Genomic DNA, 20,576 nt, shown 5'->3' on the forward strand with positions numbered 1-20,576 from the left:
AACTCGAGTTACCATCTGTCACCATACAAAGATATTGCAATATTTTTGACTATATTCCCCACGCTGTACATTTCACCTCCATGACTCATTCATTTTGTAACTGGAATTTTGTACCTCTTAATCTCCCTATTTCACTCATCCTTCCATTACCCTCCCCTCTGATAGCCATGGTCAATCCATGTTGTCGCAAATGGCAAGAATGTGCATATTCGACACTTCTCTGAACCCCTCCCGGGACAACTATCTGTATTTCCCCAGAAAATGGCCCTCGCAAGTTCACTTGCCTTTTTGTGATGGGAAGAAGAGAGTTGCGGAAGTTTAAACTAATTTTTAGGGTTCTGACTTTTTCCGGAGTCAGGAGGAGGCAGGGGGTACTGTAGTACTTTTATACGGACAATTTCCTCATCCCTTCTCAGGGCTAAAGAAATGTGCAAAGGAGGCCCTACTGGGATTCGAACCCAGGATCTATCACAGTTTACAAGACAGGCACTTTAACCAACTAAGCCACAGAACCTAGCAATGAGTGGGTTTCAAAAGTAACTTTTATTGAATTCATCATTTTTCTTTGTTCTTTTGAGAAATATCCTCATATCTTCTTTTTCTGTCTTATTCATATGCAGTTTGTGCACATTTCAGTGACTGAACAAAGGGCCTGACAATGTGATGATTACTATGCCTCACAGTAACACAGAAGCTAAAATGATGCCATAGACACCACGTCTGAGTCCAGACTTTGAGTGAAAATATTGTAATACCTTACATTTCTCTAGTACTTTAGAATTTGCCAAAAGCTTCTGAATTTATTTCTTCTTTGAACATCGTGACAACCCCAAATGCTGAGCATATTATCATCTTTATTTTATATTCAACTCCAAAAATGTTTAAGGACTTGTTCAAGTTTGTTCAGACAAAGAACCACTGGAGTTAAGACGAAGTCATTTTCTGGTGCTAATTCAATCACATTGTCAGTACAGCATTTTCGCAGTGCCGCAGAAACAAACAACCCCAAGAATAAAAGTGGCTTACCATAACAGATACCCTGTTCCTGCTATTTGTCCATCATGACTCCGCCCAGGATAATGGAGCCACCTCAACTTGAAACACTGATGGCGTCTTGACAGAGGAAGAAAAAAGATATGGCAAATCAAGGACTGTTTCTTGTTTTGTGCCCAAAAGTAACATGTCAGGTCTGCTCACATTTCATTATCCAGAGTGAAGTAAATGAGTCAAATCTGATATCTGTGGAGTGGGGCAGTATAATCTTACCCCAGGAAGAGGCAGTAAATACTTTTGAATAATAATAATTTATCACAACTACCATCCAATATTGTTTCTCATTTGCCAAACTCGGGATTTTTCTTTTAAAAAATTTATTTGTTCATCTCCTCCTTGTCTGTGTTGAAAATATTCACTTTTGTGGCTTTTAAGCTCATAGTTTGGGAAACATGAGTATCAATTTTGGTAACGATAAGCTGGGCTAGTGTGGGCGCTGTGGAAATTCAGTCAATATAATCTATTGTTGCTATGTATTTGGGATGAGAAGTAGGAGAAAGGATGAAAGATGAAATTGCAGTCAATTAAGAGGAGTAAGAACAAGGTAGTTCTTGACAGCAGTCTCCTGTATACCCAGATAACACTCATCTGGGACCCTGACTGACAATTTTGCATATGGCTAATAGTAAACACCACCACAATCAAGATGGAACATTTCATCACACCCCAGAATTCCCTCCACAATAACTCATTTTTACTACTGTATTCTAGTTGTTGAATAAACACAGTACATTTTATTCTGTGAACAGACATTTGGGTTGTTTCCCATTTGAGCTTTTATAAGCATTGATGGCTTTCCCCCACCTTACCCACTTAAACACTGCATCTGAACATGCACCAACAAAACAAACTTATTATCAACTTCCAACCAAACCGCCCAGGATCAGTTTAACAAACCTAACATCTTACTGACCCCCTCCCTTGCATTCAAATTCTAATTCCACCCCTTGAATTCACTTCCCTTCACTGATGAAGTCTGTCATTTTAAAGAAATTATTCCCCTCCTGAAGTCATCCTACCATCTTAATATCCTAATAAAATGCAATAATGAAAAGACATACAAAATACAAGACAAATTTTTTTAATATTAGAATGAACAGATTTAAAATTACATCTTAATAAATATAACAAATATAACGGGGAAAAATAAGAGAATTATAAAAACTGTACACTTTTGTTTACATATAGGCAACTTATATAGAGAATTGTCAATTTAATCATAACTTTTCACACTTCCATAATGCCTATATGTATACTTTGAATTAAAACCTTATAAATCAGTATTTTAAAAATTTAATGTGATAAGTGAGCTTGCTTCTTGCTTGTTAATTTGTCTAATCTAGGTTGGATTGATGACAACGCTACTCTCAGGGGATAATGTATATTTAAACTGTTTCTATGTTTTGTTTTAATAACACTTAATGTAGAGAACCCAGTCTCACAGAGGTATGTTGAGGGGAACAGAAGAAGAGATTTTAAAGCAATCTCAGCAAGCTCAGGATATTCATTTTTAACTTTTATCCAAAATGAAGCAAGTGATGCTGTATTTTCAAAATTCATTTTCAATCCTTCATCAGTAGCCAGTTTCAACAACTTATCCTGTAGGGTTATAGTTAAATTTAAATTATCTTTTGATGAAAGAAATGGATTTTGTATCCATGAATTTCCTATGCGTGGATCTTCTTTTGATGGAAAATACAATTCAAAACAATCTAACAAATTTGTAAGATGTTCATTGACAACTTTTCGCAGATATGCAATATCAAGATCATTACCTACTTCACTGATAACTGTTGTTAAGTTATGGAACATGTCATAACAATCTGTAGAAACTCTTTTTTTCCAAGCTTCTAACTTTTGTTTTTGTCCTTCAATCTTATCTGCCATTGAAAAACATGTTGCATTCTTTCCTTGCATGCAAACATTAAGATCATTAAAAATACTGAAGATATCAGATAAATAAGCAAGTTTGGCTGTCCAATTCACATCTTTGAAAAGTTGGGACCAAACTGGTTTCTTGCTTTGCAGAAATACTAAGAGTTCATTTCGTATTTCAAACATTCTTGATAGAACTTTTCCCCGTGATAACCACCGTATCTCAGCATGCAATAACAGTTGCTTATGATCAGCTTCCATATTATCACATAATAAAGAGAATAATCTTGAATTTAACGTATTAGATTTTACATAATTCACAATTTTTACTATGTCAGTAAGCACACTATTTAGTTCAGGTGATATTTTTTTCATAGCAAGACTTTCTCGATGAATGAAGCAATGTGTTATTTTACATTCTGGTGCAAGTTCTTTAATCTGGGTAACCACTTCAGAATGTTTTCCTGTCATTGAAGCTGCACCATCAGAACACACTCCTACACAAAACTTAAATTCCAAACCACATTTATTGATAACATAATTCTTCACAGCCTCATAAAGTTCTGAGCTAGTTGTGTTTGTTGGTAAAGAGGCTGAAAAAAAGAATTCTTCCTTTATATCATCATCATGTTCAAACCTCACGTATACTAAAAGAATTATCATGTTAGCAATATCTCTGCATTCATCAAGTTGCAGTGAAAAATACTTGGCTAGTTTTATTTGTTCTATGAGTTGGTCTTCCATATCATTCGCCAGTTCCTGAATACGTCGTGCTATGGTGTCATTGGAAAGTGGCACTTGAGCTACCTTCTTTGCTGCAGATTCACCCAACATTTCTAAGCAAACTTCTTTGATGCAGTCCTTCACTAGCGTCTCGGCAATTGTGTATGGTGTTTTAGACTTAGCAACCGGAAGTGCTACTTTATAAGAAGCCCGCAAAGCACTAATGTTTATGTGAGAAACATTGAACACCTGCTTTGGTTGGCTTTTCAATTCAGTACTCTTTCTTTCAAAGAATTCTTTTGGCTGTGAACTTATTTCTTTATGTTTTGAATATAGATGCCGCTTAAGTTTTGATGGTTTCATTGCTTCATTAGCCAGTACATCTCCACAAATAATACACTGTGGTTTCAGCACTTCACCATCAATTACAGCTACAAAACCAAATTCAATATATGAGGGATCATACTTCCGAGTAAAGCTAGTATGAAGTCTTTTGGTTTTCACTTCCTCAGGATGACTTCCATTGTTACCAATTCTTTTACTACTACTGCCATATTCAGAAAAGGTATGTCTTTTCTTCACAAAAAAGTCCAGTGAAGCTTGTTTTTCCATCTGCAAATTAGAATTAAAAATAAGTAATACAAATTTTACTTTTGTCTTTAATAATGTTAAACTAGAAATCAAAAACTAGGCTCGCATCATCAAAAAGCCTACAAATAATAAATGCTGGAGAGGTGTGGAGAAAAAGGAATTCTCCTACACTGTTGGTAGGAATGTAAATTGGTACAGCCACTATGGAGAACAGTATAGAGGTTCCTCAAAACACTAAAAGTAACATACGATTCTGCAATCCCACTTCTGGGCATATATCCAGAGAAAACTCTAATTCAAAAAGATATATGCACTCCACTGTTCATTGCAGCGCTATTTACAATAGCCAAGATATGGAAGCAACCTATATGTCCATCAAAAGATGAATGGATAAAGAAGATGTGGTATATATATATATATATATCAACATGGATGGACTTACAGATTATCATACTAAGTGAAATAAGCCAGAGAAAGACAAATACATGATATCACTTATATGTGGAATCTGAAAAAAAAAAAAGATACAAATGAACTTATATCCAAAACAGAAAGAGACTCACAGACACAGAAAACAAACTTATGGTTATCAAAGGGGAAAGAGGAGGGGAGGGATAAATTAGGAGGTTGGGATTAATATATATACACTACTATATATAAAATAGATAACCAACAAGGTCCTACTGTATAGCACAGGGAACTATACTCAATATTTTATAATAACCTATAAGGGAAAAGAATCTGAAAAAAGAAAATATATATAGAACTGAATCACTGTTCTTTATACCTGAAACTAACATGATATTGTAAATCAACTATACTTTAAAAAACTTTTAAAAACCCCAAAACTAGGCTTGATTAAAAATATAAAATGATTTTTAAATTAAGTTATAAAGATAAATAAATACTTACATTTTCTCAGAGTTTTATACACTTTTGGGTTACAGCTGACAAGCTAATCATAGCATATCACACATTTTTTTTTTTTTTTTTTTTGCGGTACGCAGGCCTCTCACTGTTGTGGCCTCTCCCGTTGCGGAGCACAGGATCGGGACGCGCAGGCTCAGCTGCCATGGCTCACGGGCCTAGCCGCTCCGCAGCCTGTGGGATCTTCCCGGACCGGGGCACGAACCCGTGTCCCCCGCATCAGCAGGCGGACTCTCAACCACTGCGCCACCAGGGAACCCCTATATCACACATTTTAATATGAACCTATTGTGCTTGACTAATGTAGAGCTGCTACCACATGTGACTCACCTTGAGAGTTTAACACCCAAATTGAATATTCTATTTGAAAAGACGAGTTCATTAATCACGTGCTTGGGCATTGCAGCAATGTTAAATTGTTGTAACTTTCCAAATACTCTCAAATTTGTGTACTTACCTAATTATGGACTAGTATAAACAGTTTGCAGACCAGCACTAGTCTGAAGAACAAACTCTGAGTACCACTGGCCCAAATCATGTGTAAGCTTCACATTTCAAAACACTTACCTGAACACATATTATCCTCATTGGTCTTATTTCACACTCTGCATTTAAATCAGAAAACCAAACTCTTTCCCAACACAAATCCATATCTCCCAACCAAACTTATCATCCCCTGCCCTTCCTAAATATTTCTTCACTTGACCTGAGATGCCCTTTCTTAGCTTACCCCTCAACCCAAACTCACATATAATTAAAACAAAATAACATTAAATTCATCTGTCCCCAAATTTATCCTTCTATAGAAACATACCATCATGCATACCATTTATCCCCTAGCTTTCTCATTCCACTAAGAAATGCCTGACATCAGAAATAAGTAAGAGATACTACTGTTTTTCACCCCAGAACAATAAACAAAGCTGCATCCAAAGTTATAACTTCCAACTTGAAAAAAGGAGTGGAGGGAGGACATTAAATGTAATTGGCCTTTCTTTGGAGAAAATATACACAAGATGGCCATAATTGTGCTTTAGTACGCCATGTCAAAAATTTCTCACTCATCATGGTCACAGTAAAGTATGAGGCTCTTCCCCTGCTTTGATCTACAGCAGACACTCACTCTTACCCAGTCTCCTACTTTGTCTGATGAAAATGGTGTCTCCGATGGCTTTAACATTTTGGAGGGTTGAACAGTCAAACTTCTTGGAATCTCATCATGTTTCCTTTTCATTGTAGTGGTCTCATAGCAAAGACTACAAGTTATTCTATGGTGATAACCATCAGTCTCACGTTGAGAGGGCACTCCACAGATTGCATGGACGTTTCTATCACATGATACACAACTATTAACACCTGTGCATTCTTTTTCACAAACTACACAAGATAAAAAATTCAGTCTGCTTTCAGGAGGAGTTTTTTGGGCTATCTTAGGAGAAATAGAAAGATTTTCTTCAATATCACTACTATCTGTTCCAGTCTCAATATTTTCTTCATACTGGGCTCTTAGAGTATTTTCTAATTCCTTGTCGGCCTGTTCCAATTCATTTTCTGTGTTCAGGCTGGCAATAAGTTCTTCAGTTAGCTGAGAATGAGACAAGCCCAGTTTAGCTTCAGAGCTAAATGTACCCTCACATGGAGTCTGTTGCATGCCTCTGTGATAGGGTTGATTTTGGGTCATCTGAATAAACCACAAAAATTCAGCCCAGTGTGATGAATTGTTAGTTTGCATCCAGGAGATAATCCGATTTTGGATATCCTCATTAGTTTGATTTATAGAATTTAGACTTTGGCAGGGCTGAGGTTTCCCATGGACAATTTTCAGTTCTGGCCAAATATAACTAAGTTCACTGACAATCTGGCTTGAAAATTCCCTCCCATTGTCAGACTGTAGAACACTGGGTGCTCCAATAATTGTAAAAATATCTAAAAGAGCATGTGCAACCTCTTTAGGCCTTTTAGATTTTAATGACCGCAAAAAACTCAACTTTGTACGAAGGTCTTGATAATGCATGATAAATTTATACTCCCCATCAGGATTCAACTGCATGTCTATAAGATCTACTTGGCATCTTGAGTTAACTTCCTTAATTGGCTTCGATGTTAGAACTTTCTTGAGTTTTGAATTTTTCTGTTGGCATGGTTTGCAGAGTGTCAAGTATAGCATTATAACTTCTTTTGTGATGTTCTTGTATTTTGCTTGTAACTCTTTTTCCATGCGGGTACGTCCACCATGTCCAATGCTGAGATGTGTATCATGCAGTATGTCAAATAAATCCTCACTGTGTAAATAATACCGTACTTTATCTGTTTCCCCATTTACAGCCTCAATCAGCTTCTCATGTCCTTGTACCAGGATCACATCAAATCTAGCCAAGCGACGGTAGTCAACTGATTCTTTTTTTGCCTTGGCCTTAGCCTCTTTCACTTCCCTTATTAATTGACAGTACTTTGCTTTAGAAAATATCTTGGTATTATTACTCTTGTTTTCCAGTAACACTGCTAAGCTTCTGAAGAACTTTTCTCTCATGTTTTCTGGTTCGATTTCTGCTTCATTAGTATCTAAGCTACTAAAGTTATCATCACCCATGGTTTGAGACATCATGGAAAGCCACAAAAATGACCCTAAAATATAAAGAAAAAAATCAGTTAGACTATTTGGGAATATAATTTAAAATATGTATATTGCTCAAGTAGCCACTAGAGAGAGCTGGGAGTACAAGTAGATGCTATGGACACACAAGAGGGGGAATACAATTTTGGTTAGGGAGTCTACCTTTGGAGGAATAGAGAGGGTAAATGAAGAACTCAACCCAGGAACAAAGAGTTCTGATATAGTAAAGAGTAGAAAGCCAGGATGTGACTTTCCAGAGCAGTATCCAGGGTTAGCCTTAAAGTAAAGCACTGTTTTATGTAAAACAGGGAGCAAACTGATGTTATTATTTTTTCATTTATTTATTAATTACACAAGAACATTTTTTTTTGGCTAGAGAAGTCTCAGAAATACAGTCATAGATATTTTTAAAGCCCCAGACTACACCACATTTTGTTTTATTCAGTCAGGTTAGCTGTTATAGCAACATTTGGGGCTGAAGTTTCAACATCATATATTTGCATGAGCTCCTTTTCGGTGCTTGTGAAACTATAAACCCAATACCAATAATCTTATTACTGATTTAATAAAGAAAGAGTAGCAGATGAACCTGAAGTAGTGAAAACGCTCTGACTTAATATAGCATATTAAAATAAATGTTTAGAATATTCATAATAACAGAAACACTTAGAATAAATCAAATTTGGCTAGTCTTAAGGAAACTATTTTGAAAAAATCAAAAAGAATAATTTGGAATTAGCATATCACCTCTAAAGTCTTATAGCTGCTTGGAAAAAATACTTTCTCTCAAGTCAACATTGTTTATACTACTAATTTGCATAACAAATATTGAATTGGTAAATTTAAATCATTCTCAAATGTTCATAACTTCCAAAACTTCAAATTAATATGTTACTGTGTGTTTTGGCCTCACTTAAGTCTCAATGGTTCCAACAAGGCTTCCTTGACCATTTAATTTAAGCTTACAGTGAGTTCTCCTTTCTTGAGGACATAATTTATTCACAACACAAACTAGCACTGTAGCACTTTCTTCTTTAACTGTTTCATAGAACTAACAAGATTGTAAGTTTCTAAAGAAGCAGGGATCACTTTTTCCTCCAGTATCTTTTCCATTATCTAACACATTACTACATAGAAAAGTGTCAGACAGGGAATTCCCTGGTGGTCCAGTGACTAGGACTCAGGTGGTTTCATTGCTGTGTGGTCCAGATTCAACCCCTGGTCGGGGAACTAAAATCCTGCAAGCCAAGCCTTGGGTGTGGCCACAAAAAAAAAAAGTGTTGGATAAAAATTTGTTAACTTTATAATGAGGATGACAACACTCACAATAAGTGGTATTTCAAAATGTGACTGAAAAGACCATTATATAGATAGTATTTCTTTCCACACTGATACATTTTGCATCATGCTATGGAGCCATGAACATAACAGAAGGTAAACAAGGATAAACTGGGGGGAGGAAAGAAATACAGGGCAACGTAAATGAGAACCAGAGCTTCAGAATATGTAATCTGAGAATATGAGCTTCAGAAATTAGTACAATCAATGTTAGTAGGTCTAGGATAAGCAGAGAATAAGGAGTTGCTAGGGTTATAAGAAAAGAAAAGAAGAAAATTATATCAATTATACTTAAGCCTTTGGGAAAAGACTCCAAAGGCTTTTACTTATACTCCATAACTTATACTCCATAACTTATACTTATATAGTTATGTTATGGCTTATACTCCATAACTAGGCCAGCCTGTGCTGCTGCCTCCACCACACATTACACTGTTAATAGTCCTTAGATCTCTAGTGGACAGACTTCAGAAATTCCATTTTCTTCAGTAGAATATCGAAGTAGTATTTCCAAGTCTTAAACAGTCATATGTAACAAGAATTGGGGGCAGAGGCTACAGAAATGGGACCCATGTCTACATTGACAAGTGATCAGCATTTACATACAGAGGCATCTCTGATTTATCTATCCATAGGTACTTAATTCCATTGCAAAATATCCATGAAAAATCTTGTGTTCAACTATTTTTTACATTATTGCATGACTGCTTAATTCAACTTCTTTAATAGCATTCCACTATACTCGTTGACCTTTCCTTCAGCCATATTCAGTAGAAGCTGCAATGGAATAAAATTTGATAAGCTTTCCATGAATGGACACTTCCCTCCTCCCAAATCTCATCCTCCTTCCAAAGACTAACTTATCCTCACCATTATCTTGAAGTGCATGTGGCTCTGGAGATTCACATTCCATTCCGTCCTCTACAGTCTGGAGATGGGTACCTAAGGACGCCTTTGCAGTATCTAGAAGAGTCATTTCTTCCATAGGAACTTCCTGCCCATATGTGTCCTGTGGGACCTGCGGATAAACAGGTACATTTGGAAACTAATATAATATTAATCACATCACTGCACAAACCATAGCTAAACTTCATAACATTCTTCTACTGAAACAGAATGGATATAAGAAGAAAAAAAAGTCTTCATTGAATTCTTAAGAGGAGTGCAAGATAGAATAAGGAGAGAAATAAAAAATGCTGGGACGAATAAAGCCAGAGCCATACAACAGAAACTGTCTGCATTGAACAGGAGTTGATACGCATCCTCGTGGTTTCTGTTTTAGGGAATAACAATGGAAGCACATTAAAGGAATCTTTCCTAATTTTCCTCCTAACCAGAAGAAAATTGTAAATGGGTTTCAGTGTGAGCAATTAAAAGTAAATATTTGGGGGGTATGCAAATTATCTAATAGGAACTAACTGAACTGTTAAACCCAGGAAGAAATCTGATAGTTGTTTTAGACCAAATGTGGAAAACATTAGCCCAGTGTGTTATGGATGGGAGAAAAAAAAAGCCAATCAAAGTGGATAACTGTTGGGTGAAAAGAAAACATTTATCTCTTCCTTACACCAATGATCTAGTACTCGGTTTATAATTAAATTTACCCAATTGTCCCCATACATTCAGTTAACCCTTGAACAACATTGGTTTAACCCTTGGGTGACTATCTATAGGCGGATTGTTTTCAATAGTAACTACTACAGTAAATACTACACGATCCCTGGTTGGTTGAATCCGCATATGCAGAAACAGATATGGAAGAACCATGTATAGGGAGGACTATTTTCAACTGTGCAGAAAGTCAATGCCCCTAACCCCTCACCCCCATAGGTGTTCAAGGGTCACCTGCATTTTATGTTTGCTTTTTTTAAGTCCATGATCCATTCAATATTTATACATTGTTTTTGGTTATTATATCTCTTTTGCTTCTTTTAATCTAAAATCATTTCCTGACTTTTTTTTTTCCTGACTTTTTTATGGCATTAAATTTTGAAAAGTCAGGGCTACTTGTCTTATAGAATATCGCACATTAGGGACTTGCCTAATTGTTTCTTCACAAGTAGATTCTGGTTAAACTTTTTTTTTTCTTTCTTTGTTTTTTGAGGAACAAAAACCCAGTATTTTTAATTTGATCATTTTTTTTCTTGCAGAGCAGTATTAACGTCCATTACACCTCCAGCAGCAATGCCCTCCTCGGCCAAGGAGGTGGGTTACGGATGGAGCCGAATCTTGAAAGCACACGAGCCTCAGCCTCCACGCGACTGCTTGGCGGCAGGGAAAGAACATTTTTGGAAGAATACTACGTAAGTAATGTGTACTTACTGTGTCACATCACAGGTTACATTAAGTTGTCAAATTATTTTATTGTAGATAATGCTAAATTTGATTACTTAGTTAAGGTGGTAACTACCAGATCTATCCATTCAAAAATACACTTTTTCCAACTGTAATAAATAATAATTGGTAATAATTTGGAGCTATGCAAATATCTTATTCCCCAATGGTTTTAACATTCATTGATTTCTGCTTGTTATACTGGGCGTTGCAAAATGGTGACTTCCTACTTTTACAATTCCTTCTACATTTAATAGCTAGCAATTTTCTGTAAAGAGCTTTCTGTCCATCCTACTTTGGTGTCTGTCTCTCTTTTTGAGTATCACTATAGGCTTATTTTATAATCCATTCCACCCTCACTCACTTTGATGCTCAAACTGTCTCAAATTTGGCCAGTGGGAGCCCCCTTGATCTGGCACCTGCAACCTTTTGACATGACCCCACTAGTTTTTGTTTTGTTTTGGTTTGGGTTTTGGCACATCCAAGCTTTCTAGAATAAACAATACAAGGACCACATTGTATTCTCCCTGTCCCAGATCTAGTTTAACTGTTTTTTTTCTCAAGAAATTTTTATTCATTTTAGAGGACAACAATGTTTAGTAGCAAAGATTGAGTAGTAGTAGGCTCATTTTTAATAGGTGTCATCTCCTCTAGGCCCTTTCAAGGATAAAGCTGGTAAATATATTTTATAAAATAACATGAATTCAACTCAACTTCAATACCTATAGAATTTTCCTCACCTTTCCATCTTCCATATTAATATCTTCCTTCTCCCACAGTTAAAAAAAAAGCAGTTCATAACAATGTATATATATTATTTACTCATTGGCTCTAAACTACAATAATACAAAAGAGTTTCAGAATCACCATGCTTTGTGTTGTAGAACACTTCCAACAACATACCTACTAAGTAAAGTTCAATATATCTTTGCAGCTTTACAGGCCCATAGACAGTATCCCGCTAAAAGTATATGGTCAGAGTACTGTGGTCAAGCCACCTGAATTATTATTTTCCTCTGTATTACTATGTTAATTTGATATATTGTTGAGTTCATTTGTTTCTGTTTTTATCATTTTGAATTTAGTATTGTTTCTTAAATACTGAGAACATTTACGTGATATAAAAAAAAAACGAAATATGTATCCAGAGAAGTCTTGCTCACATTCACATAGCCTGCATTCTACTCTCCCCCACTCCCATAAGAAACCATTTTTTGTTGTTGATGCTTTACCCTCTGGGTTTTTTTTTTTGCAAAAATAAGTAAAAACATTATACATACGTATACACACCCATGTCTGCATGTATATATTTGTGTGTATATAATACATATACAAATTAAATGCAAATGTGTGTATACTTATTTTTTCATATTGTATAGTAGTTTACACCTCCTTTTTTTTCACTTAAAAATATTATCTGGAAATCATTTCATACCAGTTCATAGATATCTTGCTTATGCTTTTTTTTGTGTACATAGTACCATTATATTGATGCACCATAGTTTATTCAATCACCCTTATACGAATGGGCATTTAGGTTGTTTACAATATTTTGCTTTTACAAATAATGCTGCAATGAAAAACTGTGTCTATGTTGTTTCTTACTTGTATTTTCCAAGTAAATTCCCAGAAGCAATATTGCTGAAATCGTAAATGCATAAATATGTGTTAGATGGTGCCAAAATCCCCTCCATAGGGATGGTACCATTTTGCACTTCTACCAGCAACATTTGAGAGAAACTGTTTCCCCAGTCAGACCAACAGATTGTGTTGCCACGCTTTTGAATTTTTGCCAGTCTGATAGGTGACAAATGGCACCTCAGTATAGTTTTGATTTGCTCTTTTTATGATTGAAGTCGAGTATCTTCTCATAGCCATTTGTTTGTTTGTAAAAAAAAAAAAAACTGCTCATGTCTCATGATTATTTTTATTGCATTTCTGTTAAGGAGATTCACTTATACCTATGACATATTTTGCAAATATCTTCACTAATTTATTATATTGATTTGCTTGTGGGGGTTTTTTGTCCTGCATTTAAAAAAAAAGTTTCATGTAGAAATAAAGGTTTTTGATATTACTTCTAGATTTTGAGTAATTCTATACATTCAGATTATTTTAAGAAGTCATGCTTGTTTTCTCCTAGTTCCTGGATGTTTAAAATTTTATATATTGATCTCTGACACATTTAAAGTTTATTCTGGTTCTGGAATATGGTATGAGGTATGGGTTTCATGTGTTTCTTTTTGAAATGGCTATCTCTTTGTCCCAACACCATTTACTTAAAACACCATTTTCCCCACTGTGATTTGAGATGGCACATATATTGTGTACTCAGTTTTCATATGTGCTCCAGTCCACTTTCATACTTTCTATGGTTTCATTGATCCAGCTATTCATGTGTCAGTACCACAATTTTACCTAAAGAGGCTTTATGGTATGTTAGTATCGAATGAGACTATTGCTCTCTTCTTTACTCTTCAAGTTTTTCCTACCGATTCTTTCACACTTATTTACACATATGAATACAGTTCAGTGTTTTAATCCTTTTCAAAAGTAAGCAATTAGTTTTGTTTTCTCCTAACACAGTAGATAGAAATTCATTTTCTATTGTTTTCAAGTTTTGGGTTCTAAGCAACACAGATATCCTCCCTGGCTATAGATGAACCTATAATATAGTAATACCTCATTGTTATTACCTATTAAGATAATCCCCTTAGAATTCGCTTCTATGGACATTGGCTGGTTGGCTGTGTTCCTCAGCTTCCCTGGGTTCTGCTTGCTTACTTCTTCTTACTTCCATTAGAGGGACTAGTCCAAGGTAGGTGGGCCTGGTCTTGGAAGGAATAGGAGGAATTCCACTCTGCCTTTACCACAAAAGTGTAAAGGGTGCCTCTGGATGGCAAAAACAAATCACAAAGCTGAAATTACTTCAAACTGGTTATGAAAGTCATTTGTCTTTCACTATATGATTCCCAGATTTGATTTTTTAAGATATCTAATAAGAAATTTTGGTCATAAAATAGTGGAGTAAATATGACTGTATTCATTAGAAATGCATGTATTTCCCAATTAATTAAAACACCTAACTTACAGTGGCTTAAACAAATAGGGGTTTATTTTTGTCATATGCTAAGAAATCCAGAGGAGGGCAGTTGCTGGCATTGATTCACATACCTAACAGTTCTGTAAGGGACCCGAGTTGTCTTTATATTTCTGCTCTGCCATTCATAACATATTGGTATTCATCCTCATGCTTATATCATCATGTCATGGTCACAAGATGGCTACCACAGCTCCAGATATCACATCGACGTTCAAGACAGGAAGTGGGAAAAGGCAGAACTAAACACATCTGTGCCATTTTATAAGGAAAATTAAAGCTTCTACAGAAATTCCCAGAAAATACGCTTATTTCTCTCTGGCCAGACTATGATGCATGGCTAACTCTAGCACAAGGAAAGCTGAAAATTATTTAGTTAGGTACATAGCCAACATGAACAAAATCAACATTTTTTAAGCAAGAAAGAAGGCGTGTACAATAGATACTGGGTTAGCAGCTAAAAGTGTCTGCAACAATGGCATTTCCCCCTCCCTTCAGAAATCACACAGAAACAAGAAAAATGAGAAACATTTGTGCAAACTTGACATTCAATAAGACTAGGAGATTTCTATAACCCTGAGTCACATGAAAAACTATCAAGTATGAGCAGAGCATAACCCTGAACATTACCCAGGATTGACAAAACACCAAGTCCTACCAATGGTTGCATTTTTCAACAAAGCTAGAAGAGGAAAATTTTAAAGTAACAGGTACATCCTAAGGCAAAAAACTAATATTGTTTATTTGAAACAAAGAGAAAAGGTGTGCTGGCTAGAGATAAGAGACTGCCTGTACAGGCATCTATGCAGTAACATATGAACTCATGAAAAAACATGCTTTCTGCAAAACTGCACAAAAAATAACAGGATTTATGGAGAAAATAAAGTTGTAGGGTAGACTATTTAAATTCTACACAACTTTGTCAGGAGAGCATTAATAAAACTACAGAAATTCCAATAAAAGTACAAGTAGAGTCAAAAAGACATTAAATAAAGAAATGTTACATTAAGTATAGGATTTTACTTTGAAAGGTGATGGTATCTTGTTAGAAAGAGGTATAAGGAAAGGGTGAGGCAAGGGTAGAGGATATCATCATCAGAAGTTCGGATGGACAAGCATTTGCACACTTTCCAAGAAATGTAGTGATATTACAAAAAATATAATGACGGTTCTGGCTCATCATCTTGTTTTTATTTCTTTGATATTGGCTTATAAAAAGACATGTAGTTTTTGCTGCTTAAATATTTTCTTTCTTTCATAAAGAAGCTGCTAACATGGCTCCAAACAGGACCTCATGCCACGAAGTAAAATCCTGCTGTGTTCTGCATCATTATCTTCTATCCACTGTAACTGCTTTTCTATCATACTTAGAGCAGAAGATAACTGAGAAGTGAAATGCTCTTGTGGGGTGGCTTGTTGAACTGCACCATCCTCTTAAACGCTTCCATTTGAGCCTCAGCATCTAATTGTTGTGGCTCTTGTGTAGAGAGAGCCTCTGCATGAGATTGCAGCAGTTCCTCAATATCTTCACTCTCAACTTCTTCAAATCCAACCTCCTTTGAAAGAGCAATACAGCTTGCTTTGATTTGAGGGAGCTCTTCTGAAGGTTCAAAGCCTTTAGAATCATAAATTAAATCAGGGAGAATCTTACACCACACCCCATGCAAACAGGCTTTGGTGACATCATTCCAGGCCTCTACAAGACTATCAATTGCAGGTTTAACGCTCTATCAATTCCAGAATTCAAAAACTGTGTGTGCATTGTCACCCCCTGTTGATCCAATAAACACCTTGAATGTTATCATTAAATAATAAGCTTTAAAAACTGTGACCACACCCTGATCAGGGAGTAAAGTAGTTGTATGAGGAGATAAGAAGAGAACTTTAATATTTGAAGAAAGTTCAGCAACTGTTGGAGGATGGCTTGGTGTATTATTGAGAATTATAAGAATTTTGAAAGACAAATTGTTCTTCTTGCAATATTTTAAGAAATCATCTATAAAACATCACCTTGACGATAAGTAAATACCTGCCCTGTCATCCAGCCTCTCTTGCTAGACTTATAGCAGTCACCCAGGCTAGTCTTTACAATTCCTTTTAAAGCTTGTGGGTTGGCAGAGTGATAAATCACACAAGCTTTAGCTCTAAATTCCCACTGGCATTCCCACCCAGCATCACAGTCAGTTGACCTTTTGTAGCCTTAAACACTGGATCTTATGATTTCTCCTTCAAGATACAGGCCCTTGAGGCCATTTGCTTCCAATAGAGACTAGTTTCATCAAAATTAAAAATCTGATCCAGGTTATAGCCTTCTTTATCAAATTTCTTAACACTCGGGGAAATGTCTTTGCAGCTTCTCTGCACTCACAGCTTCACCAGAGATCCTAATAATGTGGAAACCACAGCAGTTCTTGAAGCCACTAAACCAGCCACTATTTGCACTAAATGAAGGCACTTCTGCAGGATCTTCCACTTTCTTCTTAAGGTCTTCATGTATTGCTAAAGTCTTCTCTTTAATTTTGAGAAAGGTTACCTCTGATTGCTTCTTTCTTTGCTATAAAATCCAAACAAATGTTCCATTTCTACCATTTCCTTATGCCTTCTTCCAATAAATTTTGTAGCAATGGAAGTTGTTCCAGCTAGATAACTTTATTTTCCCAGCATTGTCTCTAATTGTTCGTAAAGTTGACTCTTTTATTTCAGTTGCACACCCAGTGTCACATGTTCTTTCATTTATTTCAAAACATTTTATAATTTCGAGCTTTTCTTCAGTTGTTAAATCTTTTCTTCTTTTGTGCTCACTAGCATAAATTTTATCACCAGCATGCTTCTATGGCACTTGCAAACCCCCTTCCTTGCTCATTTTCTGAAATACAAAAAAGTTTAGCAAAAAATGCACCAAAATGGGAGGGAACTATGCACATAAGGGCTTCCAAAACAGAGACTGGGGCCAAGAGAGCCAAGAGGAAGGATATGGAAGTGGATGGACATTATGCACTGTATGTCTTCACAACTTGCTGCACTCAGCTATAGTCATATACTTTGCATTCAGCTGCTCTCACTTGGTGGCCCAAAACATCAACTTTCTGGGAAAACTCATATATGAGCCGGCACAATTTCAGCACTATATTGACTTATTTTCCTATTTACCAATCTCATATGAAAGATTCTGCATTCCAGAAAAACATATTTTAACAGATCAGACTGTATACATACAATGTTCATACTCAAAAAGAATTCAGATAAATGTATAGATAGTAACATTATAGAAATGTAACAGTGTTTGGCAATATCCATAATGTTCTAAAATTACAGTCATAGAAAGCAAGTATATTCTCTTAAAAATAACCTCTAGTGTGATGGGAAAAGACAGAATACTGGCTCACATACCAACAACTGCAAGTACTGAAAAGTATCTAGAAAATGATGCAATTAATCTCTTCACTGTACAGATGAAGTCATCAAAGTCCAGAGAAAGTGTGTGTGCCCAAGATTATACAGCTAATTAGTGACAGAGCCTATCATAGAACCCAGATCTTATGATTCACCATTTCCTGATTTTCCATTAAATTAGACTACTTTTCTATTTGTCTCTCCTAGAAGGTATTCCTTATATTCCTGCACTGATTTGCTTTCATATATGGTAAAAGTAGCGGGGATCGTAAGAAGAGATAGCTACCTTAATCTCACAGTCACTAAATAAGAGATATTTTCCATTTGCAAGCAATAGACCAAGGTTTCCCATTTGGTTAAACCATCTCCTTATTAGGATCAGCTATCACTGACATGCAAATTGTTATCCCAGAAGCATGAATCTATTCGTCTGCACCAGTGATCAAATAATAATGCCCAGAACCAGAGTTTGCAGCCGTCAGTGTGAAGTTAACCCCACTTACTCTACCTTGGACCCACGCACTCAAATTCTTCACAGAAGATGGCCCCTCCAATTTCTCACCTGCTGTCTAGGTTCATCAAGCTCCCTCTCCAAATCTTCCAGCACAGTCACCACCTCCTCTCCACTCTCAGGATGATGCTCCCGCACCCAAGCCTGGAGCTCCTCAGGCAGGATGGTCAGGAGCTGCTCCAGCACCAACAACTCCAGGATCTGCTCCTTGGTGTGTATCTCTGGGCTCAACCACTGACGGCAAAGTTCCCTGAGTTGGCTCAGAGCTTCCCTGGGTCCGGGAGTCTCCTGATAGCAGAACTGCCGGAAGCGTTGACGAGAGAGTTCCCTGGTATGAGACAAATCCTTCTGTAGGCAGGATTCCTGATCCCAAATAGGGTCTTCTTCTTTAACCTTTACTTTGATAATCTCCCCTTGTTCCTCTGAAACCTGGCCAACCAAGGCTGGGAGGGCCCCCGGGGCTGCCGCCATCCTTAGCTTAGCTTAGAGAAAGGCTCGCTCAAACAAGGGTCTAGGCAGATTTTCCTTGAAGGCCCCAGTCAATTCTTGGTCAGGAAAGTTTTCGATATAAGAAAACCCTGTTGACCAGAAAAATTACAGACGCAGCTAAAAAAATTTTGTTTAGGTGACAACAGGGCAGTTACTCGAGCAATTCCATTGAAAGTGAAGCCATTCTCTGACAAGACGGGAAACTGTGAGCACAGAACTACTCACTAAAGCTCCAGGACCACAGATTGAGCGGCAGGTTACTTGCGAGACAGAAAACTGGGGAGACTTTGGCCCTAAATAAAGCCTAGATATACGAGCTCCACCAAGGAAACCAGACAGGTCTCTCCGAAACCGGCGCTCCCTGTGGCTCAGGCCCGCGTGCAGAGGGCGAAGGGCTCCTGCCACAAGGCTAGCCGTCTGCGGAGGAGGCCCGATTGTCGCCGCGCAGACACAACCTTCCCTCCGCCTGCACTTTCCTTCTGAGAAGCTCGGACCCTCTCACGCCACGCCAGAGAAATGGGCCGCGGGCTACACTCCTGGCCGACGCAGCTGCTCCCACGTTCCCGCCAGGCCGGGGGAGCAGCGCTCACTTCCGGTCCGCTCTAGGATTCCAGGTGGTGCAGTCATCTCGGTGGTCGTGGTAACGTTGGTGAGCACCCGGAGGCAAGTGCTCTGTAAACGGTACAGAGACTTAACTCCCGAGTTACCCAGTTCCCGGGTGAAAAGAGTTTCACGGTGTGAGTAGCGCTAGTGTAGAGGCTACTCTGGGTTGTTGTTTTTTTTGTCACAGTGATAAGCCGTCGCTGCACTCAGACCCGCAGTACTCACCGCCGCGTCCTAAAACAGACGTAGAAGAGCATCCCTGAGCGAATGCCAAGTCAGCGAATTTGTAGGCTTCAACCGGCCTTTTCTCGTTAGATTTGGGCCACTGTCTCCTTTCCCATTCACCGTAAATCAGACTCGAAAAAAGAAATGTAAGATCTAGTTCCTTCTTTCCATTTTATAGATGGGAAAAATCAAGATCCATATAGTGAGCTTCCCCCCTAACGACAGGAGTAGCTATTCCTGTGAGCCATGCTGTGAACAGTCCTGTGAAACTGGCCCCAGAAACCTAACAAGGAAAATCTGGACGTGTTTTCAGAGTCTAACAAGTCATTACAGGTGGGCAACCAGGAAATTCCCACCTGGCTCATGCTCCTTCAAGGCAGTGTGCTCTGCCAGGCAAGGTATTCGAAGATGCACGGAGCAGGCAGTGCTAGAGTGGATGCAGGTAAGCAAAGAGAAAACGCTAGGAATCATTGCAAGTGTCAGCCTTAATTCCTCTTCCTCCTCCCCACCCAGCCTGCCCCCACGGCCTTGTTAAGAGCGCTCAATAAATAATAGATGTCCGAGGAATATTTGTTGAATTGCTGAATGCCTCCTTTTCCCCATTCTCTCTCTGCTTCTACTTTGTTCCCTGTTATTACTCACATTTTGGCATTTCTGATTCAAGAGACTTTGAAGGATCAGAAGGTCTTTTTTAGAGATCTCTAAATCAAGAATTTTTACCTTTGAGGTCTGTAAATGGTCTTGAGTGAGTCGCTAAACCCAGTGAAATTGTATATACAATTTTTGTCTATGTGCGCGAG

At 37.4% G+C, this 20,576-nt stretch overlaps 1 protein-coding gene and 1 non-coding gene across 2 annotated transcripts; both read right to left on the bottom strand.

Annotated features, from left to right (window-relative positions):
- Positions 1-437: 437 nt before the first annotated feature.
- On the bottom strand, positions 438-514 carry TRNAT-UGU (transfer RNA threonine (anticodon UGU)). The gene has a single exon. It is a non-coding gene; the product is annotated as a tRNA-Thr (tRNA).
- Positions 492-20,428, bottom strand: SCAND3 (SCAN domain containing 3). The gene is made up of 4 exons (XM_022562118.3): positions 18,511-20,428; positions 9,992-10,139; positions 6,299-7,794; positions 492-4,263 (listed from the first exon to the last, which is right to left on the bottom strand). Exons 1-4 carry the CDS (start codon positions 18,928-18,930, stop codon positions 2,347-2,349), a joined length of 3,981 nt encoding a protein of 1,326 aa, XP_022417826.1. The 5' UTR covers positions 18,931-20,428; the 3' UTR covers positions 492-2,346.
- Positions 20,429-20,576: the final 148 nt, after the last annotated feature.

Source organism: Delphinapterus leucas, chromosome 10, assembly GCF_059928025.1.
Source record: "Delphinapterus leucas isolate spDelLeu-1000000601 "Yukka" chromosome 10, BTC_Dleu_Yukka2, whole genome shotgun sequence".
NCBI lineage: Eukaryota > Metazoa > Chordata > Mammalia > Artiodactyla > Monodontidae > Delphinapterus > Delphinapterus leucas.

What these genes read in the sequence shown, in the direction of transcription:
- SCAND3 (XM_022562118.3), bottom strand. Translation starts at nt 18,930, where the DNA reads ATGGCGGCAGCCCCGGGGGCCCTCCCAGCCTTGGTTGGCCAGGTTTCA. An exon ending in TTGATGAACCTAGACAGCAG is followed by an intron (nt 10,140 to 18,510) that starts GTGAGAAATTGG and finishes GTTTATCCGCAG; the next exon opens with GTCCCACAGGACACATATGG. An exon ending in ACATGCACTTCAAGATAATG is followed by an intron (nt 7,795 to 9,991) that starts GTGAGGATAAGT and finishes TTTATATTTTAG; the next exon opens with GGTCATTTTTGTGGCTTTCC.